A 22919-nucleotide genomic window follows, 5' to 3' on the forward strand; every position below is an offset into this window, starting at 1 on the left:
TCAAATTCAAAATTTTTAAAATGCTAACTAATTTAAAATCTTAAATAAAAAATTTCAAAATTCAATTCAATTTCATGATGAATGATGATGAATGAAACTTCTGAAATTATAAAATTCGGAAGGGTTGAGGGCAAATGAAGGTTCATACAAAAATGGTTTGGTATGCTAAGTAAGGGTGCTACGTCATTTGCTGATGGTACCATTTAAAAATATATATGATGATGTTTACTGCCTCCAATTCAAATTGATCAGTGATGCATAAAATCTTGTTATTTTGTTAAAAATACTTTACAATGACGCTAGCCTTATTCTTGGAAGGTCTAGTCCGCTACATTGGAGCCTTGATTTTGACAGCTCGGTGTGAAGCTCTCTACTTTTAATGGTAAATGCGGCCTGGCCAAGCCCACTGTGCAAAGTTAACCGCAGAGATGATTCGTTGATTATTTAAAAAATAATGTTTGCTCATAAATTTATATTATTCTAAAAAATCGTAGAATATTTAAAATGGAATTTTCACAATATTCAAAACAAACACACCCAGCATGCCATGGAATAAGTTGCCTTTATTGAAATTTAATAGTTTCCTGTACTTATTGCAAAGGAGTGCATCCAATTTGTCCTAGCCACACAGCCTACTTTGCTGATCGACTATTTATTTTGTTTTGTTTGCTCTACCAATGTGTCGACGATTTTAAAATGGTGAAACGGGAAGAAAGTTTAAATATACGGTGCAATCGCGCATCAACTGTTTGTCTCAATACCTCAAGTTATATTTATGTACAAACAAGGAAAACCCGCCCCGGAAATAAAATTCGCATAATAAAATTAGTTCCACCGCCGTCAGGCGTCCATCTTGGAGCGCGTCGCCTGTGGCAGCAGCTTCGGCCAGTCGACAAACTCGACGCCGTATTTCAGGATGCCGGCCCCGGTCACGCCCACCATCGAGCCCCAGAACAGGATGAACAGCAGGTGTTCCGTGTTGTACTTTTCCTGGGGGTAGACAACGGACGCGAAAAACATTGCGAACGCGAAGAGCAGGACCACGGGGAACGTTCCGTACTTCCAGCCCTTTTGGATGACGAGGGGGCAAGGGAGGGTGAGACCTTCGCCGTCCTGGACGGTGTAACTGCCGAGGAAAAGGTCGATCGCGTCCTGCCGGAATCCGTCGTTGAAGTTGTTCTTGTAGTATCGGGTCAGGGAGTTGGCGCCGTCCTGGAGGAGGCCCATTTTGGTGCGTTTGCCGGTGCGGGTGAAGTCGGTCTTCAGCGCACCGGTTCCGGAGTACTGGGTTGAGACGAGGTCGGCATTGTCGGCCCAAACGCCCTTGAAGAGCCACTCGAAGGCGGACGAGGGGTCGATCTTTTGGCCGCTGGTCAGGACGCCGAGGCGCATCAACGCCTGCTCGAGACTGCGCTTGGCCAGCATGCTTTGGACGACGTTAGTCCGGTCCAGGCAGTCGATACAGTTGGTCCGGAAGACGCCGTCTTGGGACGAAAGCAGGACTCCGTCCCGGCGCAGATGAAACACACCGAACTCGTCCTGCTCGTGGGCGAGTCGAGCGATCAGGTTGTGCAGCTTGTCGTAGCGCATCTTCCGGCACTCGGCGTGAAAGTCGTACGACTCGTACCGGACGTTCGGATTGGCCAGCGTCGAAATGGTCGTCGCGAACGCCTTCTCCAGCACGTCTTCCGCGCCACGATGGTCAATCAAGTTAACCAGCACCTGCCGGCCGTAGTGGATGAGCTGCGAGTCCAAATGCTTCGAGCAAGCGATCAAATGGTCCCGACCCGGAACCAACTCCGGCGGCGGCTTGTACTTGAGGTTCGGCGTTTGGCGCCAAAACAGCGGAATGCTTCCACGCGTCTGCACGAACGAAACTTTGTCCCCGCGCACGTCGATGATCTGCTCCGTCTCGACGTAATTCGCCACGTTCCCCGTCTGGTCAATTCCACGGCAGAACAACCTCGTCCCAGCCCGGTGAACCGACCTCCTCGTCATGATGATCCACTGGAAGGCGTGCCCATTGACCATGGCATCGTTGATCGACACGAACCCAAGAATGATTGGCAAACAGTACTGCCTTACTTCCGGCCGGTGAAACTGCTTCAGCATGAACCCATTCCACACGAACCGCGAGTCCGCCCGCTCGTACAACCCCGTCTGCATGAAGTCCGGCGGCATCGAGTGCAGCCGCTGGAGCGTGTGTGTCACGTCGTACGTGTAGGAAAAGTAGTAATACGGCGTGTCCAGCACCTGCCGGATCATGGCCAAATACACCCCATTCTGCACCTTCTGAGTCTCGCTCAAATGCGTCAACGACGGCACGTACGGAATGATGTCGAAGCCGGCCAGCCGCCAAATGGCCTGCGAATTAACGATCCCCACAAAGATCCGGTGCGTCACCACGACCAGGTGGAACCCACTAATCAGCTTGATCGCGCCCAGCACGCCGCAAACCTTCCGGATCGGAACGCCGTGCGGCAGCTGGTTCGTCTTCACCTGCACCGACGCCTCCCGGCTGACCCGGTCGATGATCAGCACCTCGCTCTTCCCGTTCGGTTCTATGAAGAACTTGTTGGCAGTGATGTAGCTGGAATTTAGAACACACAAAAACATGAAGGAAAAATCATCTCCGCAAAAAAAGTGGCCAAAACTTACAAGTTCATGTCATCGTGAATTTCCCACGAAGCCATTTTCGCTGGTGGCGACTAAACTGGGCTTACAAACAGACAAAAATTACACCTTTTCACCACTTTTTAACAGCGTAATTTTAAAAGAATCGTTTTCCGTCTTGAAATTTGCAGTTTTCACTCCGCGGCTGCTGCTATCATCAGGCCATGAAAAATCGATGACGTGATTGGAGAATGACAGCGATCGAAATCTGACAGAAAACATGCGCGTAAACAAAAAGAAACTCGCGCGCAGGGGTGGGATGGTTGCGTGGAGTGTTGGAAAAGAGTAAATTTTACTCATTCTTTCGGTTCTCGAGGTTTGAGGATTTATGGTGCAAAATTAACTTGTTCAGCATTTTTTTCAAGGTTCACTCTTACCAAAAATCATGATTTTTTGAGTTCAGGTACTACAACCATAAAAATGGTTATATGGGTTGAACTGAAAAATTCGTATGAAAAGTGTGATTTGGAACTCAAAAAATCATGATTTTTGGTAAGGGTGTTGTTTAAAAATTATTCCGGATATTTTTATCCCCCCCCCCCCCCCCTATACATAAAGGACATGTCCACGAGGAGAAAAAGAAAGCAGATTTTTGATGCAAACAAAATATTTGTGTGGCACCCCGTGATTTGAATGTGTTGATAAATTCTGGATCAACATTTGAAAGGGGCGGTACGGCATTGCTCTTACGGCCTTGCATTACACGCGTTTAAATGTTGTTTTGGAATTTTCGATTGAATGTTTTATTTTTACTTTTGCACTTTTGGCAGTTCAAAAATCGGGATACGGAGATATGATGGAACGCAAAACTCCAAACAAAAACGTAAAAGCAAACTTGACATTTTGAAAACAGAAAATCACGGTTGTTTTGGGAATATTTTTAAACGTGCAAGTCATAAGAACTCTGATAGCAATGTAAAATTTGCAAGCTGAAAAAACGACACAGTTTATTTTTTTTCAATTCTGAATAATTCTTATCAGTTTTTGTTATACCATGGTACTATATCGGCAAAGTTTACGGATTTTTGCTCAGCAAAAGTTGGTACCCTTAAACTAAACTAAGGGAAAAGCCCAACAATTATCAATAACTTGTCTGCCAAAAAAAATACTACAACTAAAAAAAATAAAATCATAAAAAAATATTTAAAAATTGTGACATTTTGACGTTTTTATTTTCGATAAAAAAATAGAAAAATTTTATAAAATAAAAATACAAACAAAAACATACTAAAAGTATAACAAAAATTAAAAATAACAACAAATAATTTTAAAACTTAAAAATTCAAAGAATCCAAAATTCTGTGTTCTTCGACCACCTGTAACAAATGTTGCAATTTTTCTTCATTTTACCTGTATATTTTAAAAATCAATAGCAATATCCCTATTTAAAAATTTACTCAATAATAACAGAGGACAATTCATGGATGAATATTGTTATTGTGGTTTGGTTGAGCGTTATTGTTATTGTATCTATTGTTAATCACATCTAACTTTTTATTTTATATCTCAAATCAAACCTGCTTTTTTAGTTGAAAATTATAATAAACATGCCAGGAACGCAGCGCAGCGGACGGCAAACGAAAACGACGACGACGACAAAAGTCCAAGCAGAGAAACAGCACGCGCGCTTGTAGGTATTGTCCGTTTCTCTCAAAGGTACACGCCGCGCGGCATTTCAGAATGTGCCGTAGACACTGTTGCCAGCGATTTTCTGCAATTTTAGTGTAATAAAAAACATACCCGTCATCAATGCCATGCAATTTGAAGAAGAAGATCAACAAAAACAAAACGCACAGTATGGGATTTGACAGCGCGCATTTGCCGAAAGTGCGGCTCGTCGTTTCGAGGCTGGTATGCCGCGTGTCTTTTTCGGGAATACGCGCAATAAACAGGCAGGCGAGCAAGCTCGTGAGAGAGTTTGAACCTGAGAGAGAGCACGTGCGTGTACGAATTGGAATCGTTGTTAGGTAGCCCCTTACAGCTGGCCGCGCAAAAATGGTCAGTTTTTGGCGCTAATAACTTCGCGGGAAAAAATCCTAAAAATATGGTGTCTTCGGGAAAGTTGTTCTAAATTTAATGAAGGTTCTACCTCTGAGAAATGGTAAGAATCGCATAATTATGGCGCCTTACACAGGTAAAAAGTAAAACAGTTGCTTTTCTCCATACATTTTGACGATTTTTCCCATACAAACTTAAAGCGATTGGGGTTCCCGTGGTCAGAATGAGCTCAAATTTGGAATTTTGCCTAGTGATGGGTCAATATTTGATTTCAGGGGGTAGCCTCAAAAAGCCTGGATTTGGACGGAGGTCCTTCACGTATACATATCAACTCAGAATCATGTTCTGAGCAAATGGCTGTGTGGATGTGTGTAGGTGGGTGGACAAAAAAAAATTGTCACTCGATTATCTTAGGACTGGATGAGCGGATTTTGACCGTATAAGTCTTTTTCGAGCCGTCTTGGGGTTCCATAGGTCTCTATTTAAAATCAGCAAGTTTAGTTAAGTACTTAAAAAGTTATGCTAAAAAAACGTTTATGGCGTATGTTCGGAAGATTGTAAAAAGGGTGGTTTTTGCAAGAAAACCTACCATGTTATACATTTTCAGAAATGTATTGAAAAGATCTTTACCATGAGCCCAAAACATCGAAGATTTGACGACCCTATCAAAAGTTATTAGCACTTAAGTGTTATTTATATCACTAGCGTGCCCAGGGTGGGGCAACATGGGGCAGTTGCCCCACCATCCTCGGAAATTTGTTCTAAAATTGGGCAGGGGGTGTCCATAAACGACGAAATTTTCAAAACTCTAATATTTTTGCCCCACCTTCCTTGAGGACCTGGGCACGCTAGTGATTTATATACCTTTCGGAGGATCTCAGATATTTCGATGAAAATGACGTCCGGGTCCCTAATGCGACCCGTCGATAGTTAGATAATTGAAATACCTTTCAAATGAGCCTGAAACATTGAAAATCTGACAACCATATCAAAAGTTATTAGATTTTAAGTGTTATTTATACACTTGGGGGCCCCCTGGGCCTTGTCAAGTCAAGGGGCATGATTTGATCCTAGTGCATTAGTTAAAATTTGGGTAAACATTCTTTTTTATAAGCACTATGGACACCACTTCATGCTACGAGAACTCGCTTTGCCGCAGCCCCAGGGCTTAAGCGTTGACCGATAAGCTGTCTTCGTGAACTAGGTAGTTCTCCGATAGTGAAAATATCACAATTGCACAAGACACCGCTGCTTCTGTGACTTTTTCACTATCACAATGTGGGATTTAGGTCGGGACTTCAGGATAGAACAATTGATTTGTTGCTTAGCATTAGCATTTAAAATAGATCTGTATCCTTTCCAAATCTTTTGATGTTAAATTTTGTTGCAATTATTAAGTTAGAGTAATGCTGTCAATATACTTTGATGGATGTAGAATACTAGGCATTCTTTTATGTCAAATTGTCCATAGAGTCTCGATCAATCAATAATGTAATGATATCGGACAAAATTCGTTGATCTGTTGAACTAACGGTTTTCGGATTATGGTTGTATCAACCATTGTTGCGAATCGAGGAACTACGGATCTTTTGACGTAAATGGTCATATCTTTTTCAAATCGCGATTATGTCCTATTTGTATATCAGTTCATAAATTTTTATTGTTTTTGATAAAAGTAGCACTACAACAGTTAAAGGAATGTTTAGTTTTGAACATTAAGTTTAGAGGATTTTAGATTAAAGTTTAGATTTTCAATCCAAAGTAGTTAGCAAATGAATAGTTGGACTTAAATGAATAGTTGAATAAGTTGGACTTATGAATAACACACAACTGTGCATTTATTCTAGAGTCAGATCCATACAGCGTCAGTGTTTATTTGGTCGAAGTGTACTAATTCATTGGCAGATCTGATTCTAGTTGTAATGTACGACAAGACTACTGACGGACGTGACAGGACGAGGGCCCAGTTTAGAGGTTTCAACGATGTGCGGCTGGACCACCCCAAAAAAAAAAAAGTGATATTTATACACTTGGGGGCCGGATTTCAGATATTTTGATACAAATATTGTCTGAATCTTCCATGCGAACTATCGTTGGATAGGTTTTTTTTTATCAGAACTTGCCGATGAGCCAGAAATATTGAAGGTCTGCGCACCCTATCAAAAGAAATGGGTAAATTAATTTGTTAAACATGTTATGGGAGAATGTTGCTATTTTTACTGAATGTATTGACTTTATGAATGTGAGGAAGGTTGATAAAGTAACGTTTTTAAATAAAGGTTGTCGGGCTATCCAGGTTTTTAAGCGAAGATGGCGTTCGAATGGTGAACTCCCAAATGTCAAAATCGTGCCGTAGCACCAACATTAGAAAATAAAATGTGGCTGTCATACATGGCACATTTTTTTTTCGTAATGTTGGTACCACTGCGTAGTTTTGACATTTCGGGCGTTCACCATTCGAACGCCATTTTCGCTCAAAAACCTGGACCTCTCCGCATAATCAAATACCAAAGGTGAAACTGTCGAAATCATAAGAAAATTATTTCTGGTATGGTTACCATTTGTGATATTGTTGATATAATGTCACGATCATATAACAAAATTAAAATGGTACTATTTCCCGAATTGTTACACTTATCTTGACATATTCGAATGGTTGATTTTTTTCCTACAATTTAATGAACGGTATCTATTCGTCATACGATTAGGATGGTTCGAAACAGCTATTGTTAGAACATAATAGTACTGTAGCCGGTATGATACAAGTTATGATACTCGGTATGATTTAGTCAAAGAAACCTAAGCGGAAAATTTCCTAAATTTCCTAAGTCCTAATAATTGAAACAATTGCACAACAATTAATGGTACGATATACTTATTCCTACATATGTTTGGTATTATTTCAAACAGTTTTTGTATGATTGAGCCAAAAATGAATTTTAGCGAAAATTTTCTTAAGTCCCGATGATTCAAACAATTGTTCAACAATTCATGGAGAAATATAACTTTTCGCCATATGGTAAGGATTTTTCGGAACAGCTATTGTTAAAACATAAGGGTACCATAGCCGACGTAGTATTTCCAACTTGAAGCTCAGCGAAAAACTCTTAAGTCCCAATAATCCAAACAATTGTACAACAATTCATGGAACGATATAACTGTTCGCCAAACGCTTAGGATTATTTGAAACAGGTATTGTATGATTGAGCCAATTGAACTACAGCAAAAAAAAATCCTAAGTCGAATAATTCAAATAATACTTTAACAATTCATGGAACGATATACCTGAATTCATCGAAAATTTTCCTAAGTCCCAACAATTCAAACCATTGTTCAACAATTCATGGAACGATATACCTGAATTCAGCGAAAATTTTCCTAAGTCCCAACAATTCAAACCATTGTTCAACAATTCATGGAACGATATACCTGAATTCAGCGAAAATTTTCCTAAGTCCCAACAATTCAAACCATTGTTCAACAATTCATGGAACGATATACCTGAATTCAGCGAAAATTTTCCTAAGTCCCAACAATTCAAACCATTGTTCAACAATTCATGGAACGATATACCTGAATTCAGCGAAAATTTTCCTAAGTCCCAACAATTCAAACCATTGTTCAACAATTCATGGAACGATATACCTGTTTGCTATATAGTTTGTATGTAAAGCTAATTTATTTTCGTGATAATTTTTATAAGTCCAAATAATTTAATCAATTGATTGACCATTATCAGAACGATAACTGTTCGCCATGTGATTGGTCTATAATTTATTTGTATGGTTCTACCATACATGTTACGATATATTTATGATAAATTTTGAGGCCACATTTCATAATAAAATGCATTTTAAACCGCCAAACGTAATGTAAGTGAGATAGCTCAATTAGATAAGGCGGCAGCACCACGAAAGAATCAACAGGAGACATCATCATCAAGCGGTATCAAATCCCGGACATTACAAAAAAAAAACGCTCACCATTAATAATCATATACTTACCATTCCCGTTAAATCCATAGTTCCCAGAACATTTGTAAAGTTTATTTTTGGCCCCCTTTTCAAATGGTGTCGGTAAGTGTCGGTAAAGCAGTTCACCATTTAAAATCATATTTTATTAATTTGTGGTACGGTTCACATAAAATAAGAATTGAACAGTTGGGGGTAGGGTATGACTATGATCCACGAAAAAAATCCCTTGTAAAAATGTATTGTAACATTACCTAACGACCTATTTAATAAATTGTAGGATTGTTTGGGGAATGGAAAATGTACGGTTGCACCCCGAGTCTGTGGTTGACAGAGCAGCGAGTCAGACGTGCGTCCCTCACACACCAAAAAAAGTGCTTAAAAGTGCAAAAATGCCTCAGGGCAAGAAAAAGAGGCGGTCCTCACCAGCAGGATCGGCAGATTTGAAGAAGCTAAAGAATGCCGAAGCGCTACCTGCAAAGCCAGGCAGTTTGGGCAAGGACGCTCAAAATTCGTTTGGAAACCAGTACGCTACCCTTCCTGTGGACGTGAACGAGAAGGAAGAATTTGAACGACGGGAAAAGTTGCCACCCATTTTTGTGAAAACATCGTCATCGGACTCGGTGCGAAAGTGGCTGACCGGATTTATCAAATCTGGTGCTTTACGAGCTTCCATTCGCTTGTGTGCTGATGGACTCAAAATTCTGCTACCTACCAGAAAGGATTACAACTACGTCCGGGATTTCCTGAACAACACAAAGATTGAATACTACAGCCATGACGATCCAGGTAAACGCCCCATGAAACAGGTCCTCCGTGGCCTGTACGACATGGATGTGAGTGTGCTGAAAGAAGAGCTCAAAACTCTGAAGTTGAACGTGATCGAAGTCTTCAAAATGACGAGACACAACAAGGACATCAAGTATCGTGATCAACTGTACCTGGTTCATCTCGAGAAAGGATCGACAACGCCGTCTGAGCTGAAGGCAGTTCGGGCAATTTTCAACATCATCGTGTCTTGGGAACGTTATCGTCCAGTGCACCGTGACGTGACACAGTGTTCGAACTGTTTGCAGTTTGGACATGGTGGAAGGAACTGTTTCATCAAGAGTCGTTGTGCAACCTGCGGAGGTGAGCACAAAACTCAAGCTTGCGTAACAATCAACGAGAACATCGAAGCGAAATGCTTCAATTGCGGCGGCGACCATTCTACCAAGAATCGTAGCTGCCCAAAACGAGCCGAGTTTGTAAAAATTCGGCAGCAAGCGACGACGAGGCATCAACCAAATCGCCGCAAAACACCACCAACTTTCACGGACGTGGATTTTCCTGCTTTGGCGTCACCTGGAGCGGGATCTGTTCGAGTGGTTCCAAATCTGCAGCCATTGCCGTTGAATCAGCGGCAAAAAGTTGCAGAGCATACAACACCTCCTGGCTTCAGTCAGCAACCGAGGGAAAACCAACCAGCATCAACGGATGAAGGCAGCAGTGACCTGTTTTCACCACAAGAACTTCTGAACATTTTCATCGAGATGACAACAACACTGCGTGGGTGCAAAACTCGCCAGGAACAAGTAAGAACGCTTGGAGCATTCATCTTAAAATACAGTTCGTAGTTCACTCGTTCTAGTGATTTTGAATAATTCAAAGAATTTTTATTTTAGTTTTAAGTTAGGATTAGTTGTTAAAGTGATTTTTTTTCTTTCTTTTTTTTACCCAAATGTATTCGATTAAATGCAAAAATGTAAAACAATTTGAAATAAATGAATGAATGTGAACAGTAATAATAAAACGAATAATACAACAAAGATGAAGAGCATTTAGCCATACCACTTAGAATGTAAATGAAATGTAATTATTATAAGAAAGTTCAATAAAGACATATTTAATTTCAAAAAAAAAAAAAAAACGGTTGCACCCTATTTGGTGTATTATTAAGATCATTTAGGAAAAATCATTCGACAAATGGTGACTGTATGGTTGTTGACTATGCGGGTCGCCCGCTCTTCTTTAGCGTGTAAAGTAAATATCGTTGTAATTCCAAACGATAAGTTTGGCCGCGGTTTTCCCCAACCCTGCGCGAAATAAACAAACCAAACGTCAGATTATTATTTTCCGATTTTAGAAGGAACGTGAGTTTCGTGGTTTTGCATCAAAAATCACAGAATTTGATTAATTTTCAATGTTAATTAGATTGATTAGAGTTATTTTTCAATAACATCTCACTAAGGTGCTCTTAAAGTGAGTATTGTAGTATTCTTTCTTGATAAACTTGGTTAAAACAAATAAAATTCCTTTCAGCCCATCTGTTTACGCAACACTCCCTCCGCAAGCCGGTCCCCACAATGTTCCTCCGTCGATCGGCTCCCGTCGTGGTCCGTTGCGGCCTCCGACAGCCACTATCAACGGTCGCCTCCCCACAGCCCCAAAAGTTGGACGATTTCCGCACCGGCGAATCGAACCCGGTCCGCCACAACCAGTCGCACCTGTCCCGCTTTTACACGATTCCGGCGGACGTCCGGAAGCAGATCTTCGCCCACGGTGGCTTTCCCAAGACGTACGAGAAGCAGATCAAGACGTTCAACGAGGCGTGTTTGATGGTGCGGCCGGCGGCTGTGGAGCTGATTGGCCACCTGAACGCGACGGATTTCCGCCGGCCAGCGAACCGGTTCGTGCTGTACGGGGAGGATGGTGCGGGGAAGTCGATGGTGTTGGCCCATTTGCTGCATTACGGGTTCTGCCAGGAGTTTGTGCTGGTGCACGTTCCGTGGGTTCCGAACTGGATGAAACGGGCCAAGGAGACGGCGATTTCGGGGACGCGGGAGGGATGTTTGGATTTGCCGTTGGACGGGGCGGCTTGGTTGGTGCACTTTAAGAACCAGAACGCGCCGCTGTTGGCCAAGTTGGACTTGAAGGTGAGCCGGGATTATGTTTGGAGCAAGCGTGAGACGACTCCGGCGGGGGCGCCGATGCTGGAACTGATTGATCATGGGATTAATCGAGCGAAATTTTCGTGTGATGCGATTGCGGCGTTGCTGGGTGAGCTGAAGGAACAATCGACGGCTGGTCGGGTCAAGACGATGGTCGTGATTGACGGATTTAACGCATTTTTCCATCCGCACACGAGGATTCTGACGGAGAATAAGGTCCGCGTGACGCCGGATAAGCTCACACTTACGCGACCTTTTCTGGACATTACCGGCGCCGATTGGTGCAATGGGGTGTGCATCGTGACCGTCGACCGGATGGCACTGACGGAGGACCGGATGGAATCGACGCTGCCGATGTACCAGCTGAGGCGCGAAGGCTTCGAACATTTGGATCCGTTTGTGCCCGTTCGGGTGGACAATTACTCGGAGGAGGAGTTTCACAGCGCCGTGCAGTACTACCTGAACCGGAAGTGGATCCAGATTACGAAGGACGGGTTCGACAAGGAGTTGGAGTTTTTGAGCGGGAAAAATCCGTTCAAGTTGATGCAGCTGAGTGCGAGTTTGTAATTGTAGTGGGAGAAATATAGTTTGAAAATCGGAGTTTGTTTGTTTGCAACCTTGAGAATGCGGTCCTTGAACCCCCCTCCTGAGAGTCCTGAGGGCGCTCTATCTTTTTCATGAAGGTGCAGCACAAATCGGCAACTCGGCGAATTTGCAAAATGCTAAGTTTCTCATGGGTCCTGCTGACTCGGCGACTACACACAACCCTCGGTACCCCGTTGGTTGGTCAAGTCAAACAAAAAAGTGACGAACTGCCATTTTTACACGGCGCTCACGCACACTATCAAAATAAACGTTTGGTAGTGTGTGTGAACTCCGTGTAAAAGGGGTGTCAAACTAAAAATTGACCCCGTTCGTTTGACAATAGTTGGTATCAAACCATCGGGGTTTGAGTGTATTATTTTTTATATGATAGATTAAATCTATTCGATAATATAAATTTTATATTATCGAGTATGCAAAGTAATAACTTGAAGCATGTATTAAATATTTCCTCAACTTTGAAATGATGTTAAAAAGAATCTTTAGCACATAATACCCCGACACTCCAGGCAATTTCCGCGCTGACCTAGTTCGCGATTGTCCCATAAAATACGGCACCTAAGTCAACCCTTCATGCAGTCACACTGTCATTGTCACGCTGTCACCCACCACCGCACCCGCCTACTACGATACACTAGAAAACGTGACACGCGTCAACGCGCAAAACGGCGCCCCCCCTCACGTCTGCCATCGAAGCAGGCGGCAGAAAGCTTTTCGCACACACTCTCTAGATTGGAAGTAATGTACTTTTCCTGCCCTGCCACTTCACTCTACCTCCAAGAAGCTTTTTTTTATTCTACTTTCGTGCAGAAAATATTGACTGCTTTATTAGTGCTATTTCCGAGACTTCACCAGGGTTGAAAAAGTTTCCCGAAGTCTTTAATGCGTTTTCCTTTGGAGAGCTTTCATCAAAGCAAGCGTACTCCTTTATCGCGTGCCGATTGAGTCGTGACGGAAGTCATATTATTATTCCGAGCAACGCATACTATGCTTGCTTGACACTTCCGGCGTTCGTAATCTCTGGAGGAGGTGTCAAAAGAAAATTCTGATGGTCGTAAAAAACGGCACTAAAGTGATATCTATGGCCCACACCAGGATCCATCCAAGCAGGCCTCGCGAATGAGGAAACGGGACGTTGCCATGGCGACCAACTCCGGAGTATGTTTTTTTTTTTTTTTTTAAATTTATATTTATTCTAATTTCTTTTCACATTCATTCAGTTAAAATATTATTGAGTGTCCAATCACAAACGATGACTTTTCACCTCAATTTTAAATACTAGCAACTTTCATTTATTCATGAAATATTGTAGCTTTCGCTATTCAGTGATTTCAAATGTAGGAGGTCCTACATGTACAAAAGGGAAAAGGGATACCTTAAAACTAACTTATAAACTATATAAAGAGCGGATCAATGCAGCTGAAGACTGCAATGATTTTTGTCGAAATGCATCAATTATCTTATTGGACATAACATCCAAAGTGTCAACTTCGGCTAATTGATGAAGTTCACTGGTGCTGAACCAGGGAGGAAGTTTCAGAATCATTTTCAGAATTTTGTTCTGAATCCTCTGAAGTTTTTTCTTCCTGGTTAAGCAACAGCTTGTCCAGATCGGCACAGCATAAAGCATGGCAGGTCTGAAAATTTGTTTATAAATTAACAGTTTATTCTTGAGACAAAGTCTAGAATTCCTGTTTATAAGTGGATACAAACATTTAATATATTTGTTACATTTAACCTGGATACTTTCAATGTGATCCTTGTAAGTAAGGTTTTTGTCAAAACCAAGTCCAAGATATTTCACTTGATCCTCCCACTTTAAATTTACCTCATTCATATTTATAATGTGATGACTTTTTGGTTTAAGAAAATCAGCCCTTGGTTTGTGAGGGAAAATAATAAGTTGAGTTTTTGCAGCATTTGGAGTTATTTTCCATTCTTTCAAATAAGAATTGAAAATATCCAACCTTTTTGGAATCTTCTTGTGATGACACGAAGGCTTCTGCCTTTGGCGGAGATGCTTGTGTCATCAGCAAAAAGTGATTTCTGACATCCTGGGGGCAAATCAGGCAAGTCAGAAGTAAAAATATTGTATAAAATTGGACCCAAAATGCTTCCTTGAGGGACGCCAGCACGTACAGGTAGTTGATCAGATTTGCTATTCTGATAACATACCTGCAGAGTACGATCCGTCAAATAATTTTGAATAATTTTCACGATATAAATCGGAAAATTAAACCTTTTCAATTTCGCAATCAAACCTTTATGCCAAACACTGTCAAATGCTTTTTCTATGTCTAGAAGAGCAGCGCCAGTAGAATAGCCCTCAGATTTGTTGCTTCGAATTAAATTTGAAACTCTCAACAACTGATGAGTAGTTGAATGTCCAAGGCGAAATCCAAACTGCTCATCAGCGAAAATTGAATTTTCATTAATGTGCGTCATCATTCTATTAAGAATTATTCTTTCGAATAATTTACTAATAGATGAAAGCAAACTAATGGGCCGATAGCTTGAGGCTTCAGCAGGATTTTTATCCGGTTTCAAAATCGGAATTACTTTGGCATTTTTCCAACTACTGGGAAAATATGCCAAATCAAAACATTTGTTGAAAATTTTGACCAAGCAACTTAAAGTTGCTTCTGGTAATTTTTTAATTAAAATGTAAAAAATGCCATCCTCACCAGGGGCTTTCATATTTTTAAATTTTTTGATAATAGATTTTATTTCATTCAGATCCGTATTAAAAATTCTATTGAAATTTGATTTTCAATAGGACTCAAAACATTCAAGTTGAAATTATGAGCACTCTCAAACTGCTGAGCAAGTTTTTGAGCTTTTTCTCCATTAGTTAATAGAATATTATCACCATCTTTTAAAGAAGGGATGGGTTTTGAGGTTTCTTAAGAACCTTTGAAAGTTTCCAAAAGGTTTGGAATAAGGTTTAATTTGTTCGACATCTCTTGCGAACTTTTCATTTCGCAGGAGAGTGAATCTGTGGTCAATAACCTTTTGCAAATCTTTTGAATTCGCTTCAGTGCAGGATCACGAGAACGTTGATACTGTCTTCGGCGAACATTTTCAGACGAATCAGAAGCTGAAGATCGTCATCAATAATGGGAGAATCAAATTTGACTTGGACTTTAGGAATAGCAATATTCCTAGCATCCAAAATTGCATTAGTTAAAGATTCCAAGGCTGAATCAATATCAGCTTTGGTTTCTAAAACAAAATCATGATTTAAATTATTCTCAATATGATGCTGATACCTGTCCCAATTAGCTTTGTGGTAATTAAACACAGAACTATTGGGTCTGGTAACTGCTTCATGAGAAAGTGAAAAAGTTACTGGAAGATGATCAGAATCAAAATCAGCATGAGTCACTAAAGGACCACAATACTGACTTTGATTTGTCAACACCAAATCAATTGTTGATGGATTTCTAACAGAAGAAAAGCAAGTTGGCCCATTCGGGTATAAAACCGAATAAAGACCAGAAGTGCAATCTCTGAACAGAATTTTACCATTGGAATTTACTTTTGAATTATTCCAAGATTGGTGTTTGGCATTAAAATCACCGATGATCAAAAATCGAGATCTATGCCGAGTAAGTTTATTCAAATCCCCTTTGAAATAATTTTTATTTTCCCCAGTGCATTGGAATGGCAAATATGCAGCTGCAATCATAATTTTCCCAAAAGAAGTTTCAAGTTCAATGCCCAAACTTTCAATAACTTTTAACTTAAAGTCACGTAACGTGCTATAAGTCATACTACGGTGGATAACTATTGCAACTCCACCGCCATTTCGATTCATTCGGTTATTAGTTATAACTTTATAATCTGGATCACTTTTCAAATAAGTGCCAGTTTTTAAAAATGTTTCGGTTATAACAGCAACATGCACGTTATGAACTCGTAAAAGTTGAAAAATTCATTTTCTTTCGCTTTTAAAGAGCGAGCATTAAAATTCATAATATTGATGGAATTACTTAGATCCATGATTAAACTTCAGGGTAAGAACAACATCATTCGCAAATTTTAATCCAATCTGGATTGCTTCCATCATGGATGTAGCATTACTCATTGTTTGAATCAAACCAAACAGTGAGTTTTGCAAAAAGTCATTTTTCAAACGTAACATCGCCGAGATCAGAAGATCCCAAAGCGTTGCCAGCAGAAAAATTTCAAATGAGATTTGAGGTACCTGCCCAATTTCAGAAAGATTGGTAGAGGATTTAAAATTCGTGGATGAACCCGAAACGACGTTAGCATAAGAAATGCCATTGTTGTTACCTAACTTTTCCACGGTAGAGGTATTTCTAGAATTGTTCGAGTGAGACAGCACGAACGTTTGATTTAAAGATGCAGGTACAACCTGACTTTGAGAAAATTTCGGTTTGGATTTCGGCTGATGCTTAGCACGAGAATCCAAAACCTTTTTCTGATGGGGCAATCCCAGAAATTTGATTTGTGATTTCCACCACAATTTTCACATTTAAATTGGGTGACTTCTTTCACGGGACAATTGTCCTTGTCGTGAGAAGAATCCCGCAAACCATGCATTTTGGAACCATGGCGCAATGATCAGTACCGTGACCGAATGCCTGGCAACGCCGGCACTGGGTCAGATTCTGGCCATTACCGCCATGTTTCTTAAAATGCTCCCACTTTACCCGTACATGGAACAAAAACTGAACTTCGTCCAAAAGTTTCAAATTGTTGATTTCATTTCTGTTGAAATGAATCAGATAAAATTGTGAAGTCAAACCAAAGCGAGAAATATTCCCGTTTGATTTTTTCTTCATTGGTATTACTTGGGATGGGGCAAAGCCAAGCAACACCTTAAGTTCGTTTTTGATCTCATCCACCGACAAGTCGTTGGAGAGACCTTTCAAGACCGCCTTGAATGGCCGAGCATTCTTGGTCTCATACGTGTAGAAATTGTGTTTGTGGTTTTTCAAATAACCAACAAAAGTTTGGTGATCTTGTAAAGATTCCATCAACAAGCGACATTCTCCTCTTCGACCAAGCTGGAACGAAACCTTCAAATTGCAAGTTTCCTTGCAATTCTTCAGTTGCGTTCGAAAGCTGGCCAAATCGGAGACGGAAGTCACAACAATTGGCGGAGCCTTTACTCGTTTCTCGACGGCAGAAGGCTCAGTACGAGGAGAAGGTTCCTTGTCATCAGTTTCGGATAAAACACCGAAACTGTTTGTCAATGGAATTGGAGGATTGACCTCACATTCAGAATCAGAATCAGACCTCAGAAGAGGCTGTTTTCTTTTTCTGTTTCCGTTAGCCGGTTTAGCGTTCAAACGCTTCACCGACGTAACGACCAAATCTTCAGAAGATTTGCGTTTACCTTTGTTTTGACGCATTTTGCAAGCAAAGTTCTCTTAAAAGATGGCTTCGTTTGTAAAATACAACAAAATTTCAGGCGGGGTTAGTCTTGAAAAGACTGTTTAGAATTTTGGAAAATAACTCAGGTAGTCTTTAAAAAGACTGTGAATTTTGTTTTGAAATAACTCTGAGCTTAGGTAGTAAAAATACCGCAGCTCTAGTGTCCGTTCACCACGAAGGTTCGCAAGACACTGACTCCGGAGTATGTGGGGATGCTTTCTTCATCACGAGCTGACAGCTGCTTCCGACTTTATGGCTGCTTTGACACGTGTCATTTAAATTAATTTAATTTGAGAAAAAAGAAAACATTTTCCCCTCTAAGAAATCACAACCTCAAAAGTGTCAACCGCCATCGTAACGCTGAGAGTCTGCCAAAAATCTGTTCAATTATGTGGCACAACGAAACCATTAACGAAGCGCGGTAGCAAGTTTAAATTACATTAATTACAAATTAACCCCTTTTTGCGTTACGTAATTTGTCACTTTTACACCCACACCAACTTTGGGACTGAAAAAAAAACGGGAAAATTTTGCCACTGAAGGCAAAGTTCTAATTTGTTTATTGCGATTCGTGTAAATTCTTTTTACTGAGCTATTTTTGTTTTACAATAAAAAAAAAATTGAGCTAATTATAAAAAATATCAAACACAACCAAACAAATCCTTCTAATTAGCAGCTCTTAGTAGGCGCTGCGCGTCACAGTTTCCATGGTTTTCCCCCCTTAAAACCTTCCCGAAGAGCCCGTTTTGCTAAAACACCTGAACTCGAGCACGTGCCGCGAAAGTTTCAATCATTAGCATTTAGATGGTGTCGATTATTTAGATTAAATTATTCAATTTCGAGTGCTGAGTGTGTTCCACGCGCTCAAAATAAATCTCTCTTCCTGGGGGGAAACCACGTGGTCTCGAGAATTCGTGCGGATCAACGTAGGCGCGGCGTTGATTGCGGCCGGGTCGCTGCTCGCGCAACTGTCAGATTTTAATTAATTTTAAACATTTTGAGAAAATTTGTTACTACCAGGTCGACAAAAGTGTAACCTCCGTCGAAAGGATCACTGAACTCCAAGCCGCCGTTTGTTCAAAGATATTTGTCGAGATAGAAACAAACATATACATATTCTGAATAGACCCGGAGGAAACCCATTCCGAAAGGGACTCTCTGACCTGGCATCACCACTAAATAATGAAATTCCTCGACGACCCGAAATCGAAATCGATGTGACATTTATCAGATAAAATGAAATTTTTATTGTCCCCCTTTTGAGCCTTTCCGATATTGTCTAAGGCCGGAATTTAGTGGTCTTTTCTGTTATCGATTCTTCGGGAGGGCAATAATAGTAAATTTGAACGCAGTTTCCTAATTCGTTATCGTTTCGAATGTTGGCAATCAAAGCAATCCTTGCCGTTTCAGGCTCTTTATGATGTTTTCGGAGCACGTGGTTATTGAGTGGAAGGAAAAATTAAACACAAAATTTTAACATTATGAAAGTCTGAAATTCTTAAATTCGAAAATTCGAAAATTCAAAAATTCAAAAATTCGAAAATTCAAAAATTCAAAAATTCGAAAATTTTAAAATTCTAAAATTCTAAAATTCTAAAATTCTAAAATTCTACAATTCTAAAATTCTAAAATTCTAAAATTCTAAAATTCTAAAATTCTAAAATTCTAAAATTCTAAAATTCTAAAATTCTAAAATTCTAAAATTCTAAAATTCTAAAATTCTAAAATTCTAAAATTCTAAAATTCTAAAATTCTAAAATTCTAAAATTCTAAAATTCTAAAATTCTAAAATTCTAAAATTCTAAAATTCTAAAATTCTAAAATTCCAAAATTCTAAAATTCTAAAATTCTAAAACTCTAAAACTCTAAAATTCTAAAATTCTAAAATTCTAAAATTCTAAAATTCTAAAATTCTAAAATTCCAAAATTCTAAAATTCTAAAATTCTAAAATTCTAAAATTCTAAAACTCTAAAACTCTAAAATTCTAAAATTCTAAAATTCTAAAATTCTAAAATCCTTAAATTCTAAAATTCTAAAATTCTAAAATTCTAAAATTCTAAAATTCCAAAATTCTAAAATTCTAAAATTCTAAAATTCTAAAACTCTAAAACTCTAAAATTCTAAAATTCTAAAATTCTAAAATTCTAAAATTCTAAAATTCTAAAATTCTAAAATTCTAAAATTCTAAAATTCTAAAATTCTAAAATTCTAAAATTCTAAAATTCTAAAATTCTAAAATTCTAAAATTCTAAAATTCTAAAATTCTAAAATTCTAAAATTCTAAAATTCTAAAATTCTAAAATTCTAAAATTCTAAAATTCTAAAATTCTAAAATTCTAAAATTCTAAAATTCTAAAATTCTAAGATTCTAAGATTCTAAAATTCTAAAATTCTAAAATTCTAAAATTCTAAAATTCTAAAATTCTAAAATTCTAAAATTCTAAAATTCTAAAATTCTAAAATTCTGAAAATCTAAAATTCTAAAATTCTAAAATTCTAAAATTCTAAAATTCTAAAATTCTAAAATTCTAAAATTCTAAAATTCTAAAATTCTAAAATTCTAAAATTCTTAAATTCTTAAATTCTAAAATTCTAAAATTCTAAAATTCTAAAATTCTGAAAATTCTAAATTCTAAAATTCTAAAATTCTAAATTTCTATAATTCTGAAAATTCTAAAATTCTAAAATTCTGAACATTTTAAAATTCTAAAATTCTTAAATTCTAAAATTCTAAAATTCTAAAATTCTAAAATTCAATTTTGCATTGTCCTACGTCGCTGCTTAACTTTTAGAAAGCTTTTGCAAACTACCTAGTTTCGGAATAATTTGGACTATTTTCTCAAAATTTGCCTAACATGAACGACTTTCGGAGGGTAAACAAATAAAAAAAATTAATTTAAAATATAAATGCTAATATATTGTTTGCCAAGGAATAATTTTGAAAAGGAATAATTTTGAAAAAAATGAGCCCTTATCTTCACTTTATTCCGAGCTACCATGCAGCGATTCCCAACAGGCCATGTCAAATTTATCCTCCTCATGCAAATCAGCCTGCTTGGATGAATAAAAGCCAGTATAAACGATCCCTTTTGGCAAGATTAACCCCTTTCTTGGAAAGAAAACTTTCCTTCAGTCGCATTGTATGAACACACTCGCACATCAAAGCTACCCGTATTTGCCGCGACCCTCTTATTCCCGCCTACTTTGACGTAAGTTTTGCGCATCAACTCGCTATGTTCCCGCGCCTCCTCTTCCCCGCCTCCACCAGCGCAAACACTCCAAACAGCACCCCAATCGTGACGAAGCTCACGCTGTACACGCTAAACTGGCCGCGCACGTCCAGCGCGAACCACCCATCGCTGTCGACGATGGCGAGCGTTAGCAGCGTTTGCGCGACCAGTCCGGCCATCGTGTTGATGCCGAAGACGAGCGCGAAGCTGTCGTCGGAGATGTGCTTTGCGATTTCGGCGCTCACTAGGGTGATCGAGAAGGCGTGCAGGACGCCGAACAGGGTGTAACCGGCGTAGGAGGCCATGAGCGTTGTGGTGCGCGTTGCCAGGAGCAGGCCACAGCCTTCTGCGATCGCGATGACGGATAGGCCGAGAATGGTATTTTGGGGGGTGAGGAGCTTTTGGGGAACGAATCCGGCGGCTAGGGCGACGAGGGAACCGGCTAGGGTGAGAATCGCCTCGACGGCGCCGTTCCAGAGCATCGTGTCTGGGCCGCCGATCTCGGACCAGAGGGCCTGGACGTAGGAGGTGATCTGGTAGTAGAGACATACGGCGAGGGAGTACCAGAGGCTGTACCGGATGACGGTGAAGTTGGTGTAGGCGGTTTTGAAGTGTGCCCAGAGGAGTTCGGAGGCTCGCGAGCAGGTCGATTGGGGCTTTGGGAGGTCCGTTTCTTCGTCCGTGGGAACTTCCTGCCGGTGGAAGTACATGCTGGCCGGGACCGGCGGTAGCATGAAGGCCCAAACCGTGGTGGCCAGTTGCGCTGGAATGATTTTGGTAAGAGAATCTTGAAGAAACTTTTGTATACTGATCATCGTTTACCTCCCAACGAGATGTAGTTCAGGCCGAGGTAGCCCGTAGCTCCGGAGTAGATCAACGCCTGCGAGGTGGTCGCCGCGACAAACCGGCCAGCCTGCGTCGCCGACCGGATGTGTGACGTGACCTTCTGGTAGTGTCGTCGATCCACCTTCGCGTAGATGTACGTCCAATACGCAATCTCCGCCGCCATATAAGTCCCGTAGAACACCTCCAGCACCTGCAACGCCCCAAGTGACCTCGCCAACACGAACATACTCCAAACCACGGTCCCCGCCAATCCCGCCACAATGATCAACGGCTTGTACCGGAAGTAGTCCGTAATCAGAAACACCACCACCAGCTGCGCCACGTACGAGTACGTCCCAATCGGGAACACGTCCTGCACGACCTGGTCCACCGTTACATTGTACCCGGACTCCGCCCCCGTCAAGTACTGAAACACGAACGGCTCACTCGGCCGGAACTCCTTCAAAAACCCAAAAATGCACAACACCAGCGAAATTTGCTGCCACTTTTCCATCGCGCCGAACTTCAACTCATCCAAGAGTGCCATGAGATAAGCCGGCGCGCTACTTGAACTCAACGAGTCTCAGTAGGCGGCGACGACATCTCGATGCAAGACGGCGGCACCCAGGGAAGCTGAAAACACGTGGTCGTCGCGAATGCTGCTCAAAACGAGTAGAGATTTTCTTTCGGTGCATCGCAGTAGGCCGCGATTGATAGGTTGCTCTCGCGCGAGTAATAAAAAAAACGATGTTTTGTCTTTAAATAGAACCGCTCAGCTGCCACCCGCGTGCGTGCATCTACAGTGTAAGGAGGAAAACTCTATTGAGCAGGGGGAAACGAGTTCATTCAAGAAATTTAGAGTAGAAAAAAATGAGCGATCTTCGTAGTAAACCATGGGAGATAGCATGCCATCTATTGTCCCAGTTGGAATGTTTACAATCTCATCCGAGTAGGCTGCATCGCTGGTCGTTTGAAGCATTTCTGTGATTGGTAAATCGTTCTAATCGTTGACATTTTGAGTTGAACAAAAGGGTTAAAATCTACACAAGAAGACTCTGCTTTTGCCCGAGCTTCTACTAGTCACAGCAGTCCATGGAATGTCAACGCACAGGGAAAATAATCTCATTAATTTAATTATTCTGCAAGGAATCACAATCGTACCATGCCGTTGCAGTTGTGCGCCCTAAGCATGCCATGATGGCTGAGGGAGCAACGAAGGTACAAGAAGCAGTTATCGTTTGCCATCAGCACGAGTTGTGCGAGAGCTTTTTGATGAATGGAAAGC

At 40.5% G+C, this 22919-nt stretch overlaps 3 protein-coding genes across 3 annotated transcripts; 1 reads left to right on the forward strand and 2 right to left on the reverse strand.

Moving 5' to 3' along the window:
- Positions 1–543: 543 nt before the first annotated feature.
- On the reverse strand, positions 544–2867 carry LOC6044319 (phosphatidylinositol-3-phosphatase SAC1). The gene is made up of 2 exons (XM_001861810.2): positions 2659–2867; positions 544–2590 (listed from the first exon to the last, which is right to left on the reverse strand). Exons 1-2 carry the CDS (start codon positions 2691–2693, stop codon positions 841–843), a joined length of 1785 nt encoding a protein of 594 aa, XP_001861845.1. The 5' UTR covers positions 2694–2867; the 3' UTR covers positions 544–840.
- Positions 2868–10729: 7862 nt separating this feature from the next.
- LOC6044349 (28S ribosomal protein S29, mitochondrial) lies at positions 10730–12172 on the forward strand. Its single transcript, XM_001861809.2, has 2 exons — positions 10730–10883; positions 10944–12172. Exon 2 carries the CDS (start codon positions 10988–10990, stop codon positions 12137–12139), a length of 1152 nt encoding a protein of 383 aa, XP_001861844.1. The 5' UTR covers positions 10730–10883; positions 10944–10987; the 3' UTR covers positions 12140–12172.
- An 8351-nt stretch (positions 12173–20523) lies between these two features.
- Positions 20524–22206, reverse strand: LOC119771192 (folate transporter 1-like). Its single transcript, XM_038266820.1, has 2 exons — positions 21632–22206; positions 20524–21572 (listed from the first exon to the last, which is right to left on the reverse strand). The coding sequence occupies exons 1-2, from the start codon at positions 22179–22181 to the stop codon at positions 20803–20805; spliced, it is 1320 nt and encodes a 439-aa protein (XP_038122748.1). The 5' UTR covers positions 22182–22206; the 3' UTR covers positions 20524–20802.
- Positions 22207–22919: the final 713 nt, after the last annotated feature.

This window comes from Culex quinquefasciatus, chromosome 1 (assembly GCF_015732765.1).
Source record: "Culex quinquefasciatus strain JHB chromosome 1, VPISU_Cqui_1.0_pri_paternal, whole genome shotgun sequence".
NCBI classification, from domain to species: Eukaryota; Metazoa; Arthropoda; class Insecta; order Diptera; family Culicidae; genus Culex; species Culex quinquefasciatus.

Bases quoted from the DNA above. Each gene is read 5' to 3' on its own strand.
- LOC6044319 (XM_001861810.2), bottom strand. From the start codon at position 2,693: ATGGCTTCGTGGGAAATTCACGATGACATGAACTT. The intron at 2,591-2,658 runs GTAAGTTTTGGC...TCTAAATTCCAG, and splicing joins ATTCACGATGACATGAACTT to CTACATCACTGCCAACAAGT.
- LOC6044349 (XM_001861809.2), top strand. From the start codon at position 10,988: ATGTTCCTCCGTCGATCGGCTCCCGTCGTGGTCCGTTGCGGCCTCCGA.
- LOC119771192 (XM_038266820.1), bottom strand. From the start codon at position 22,181: ATGGCACTCTTGGATGAGTTGAAGTTCGGCGCGATGGAAAAGTGGCAG. The intron at 21,573-21,631 runs GTAAACGATGAT...AAATCATTCCAG, and splicing joins GAACTACATCTCGTTGGGAG to CGCAACTGGCCACCACGGTT.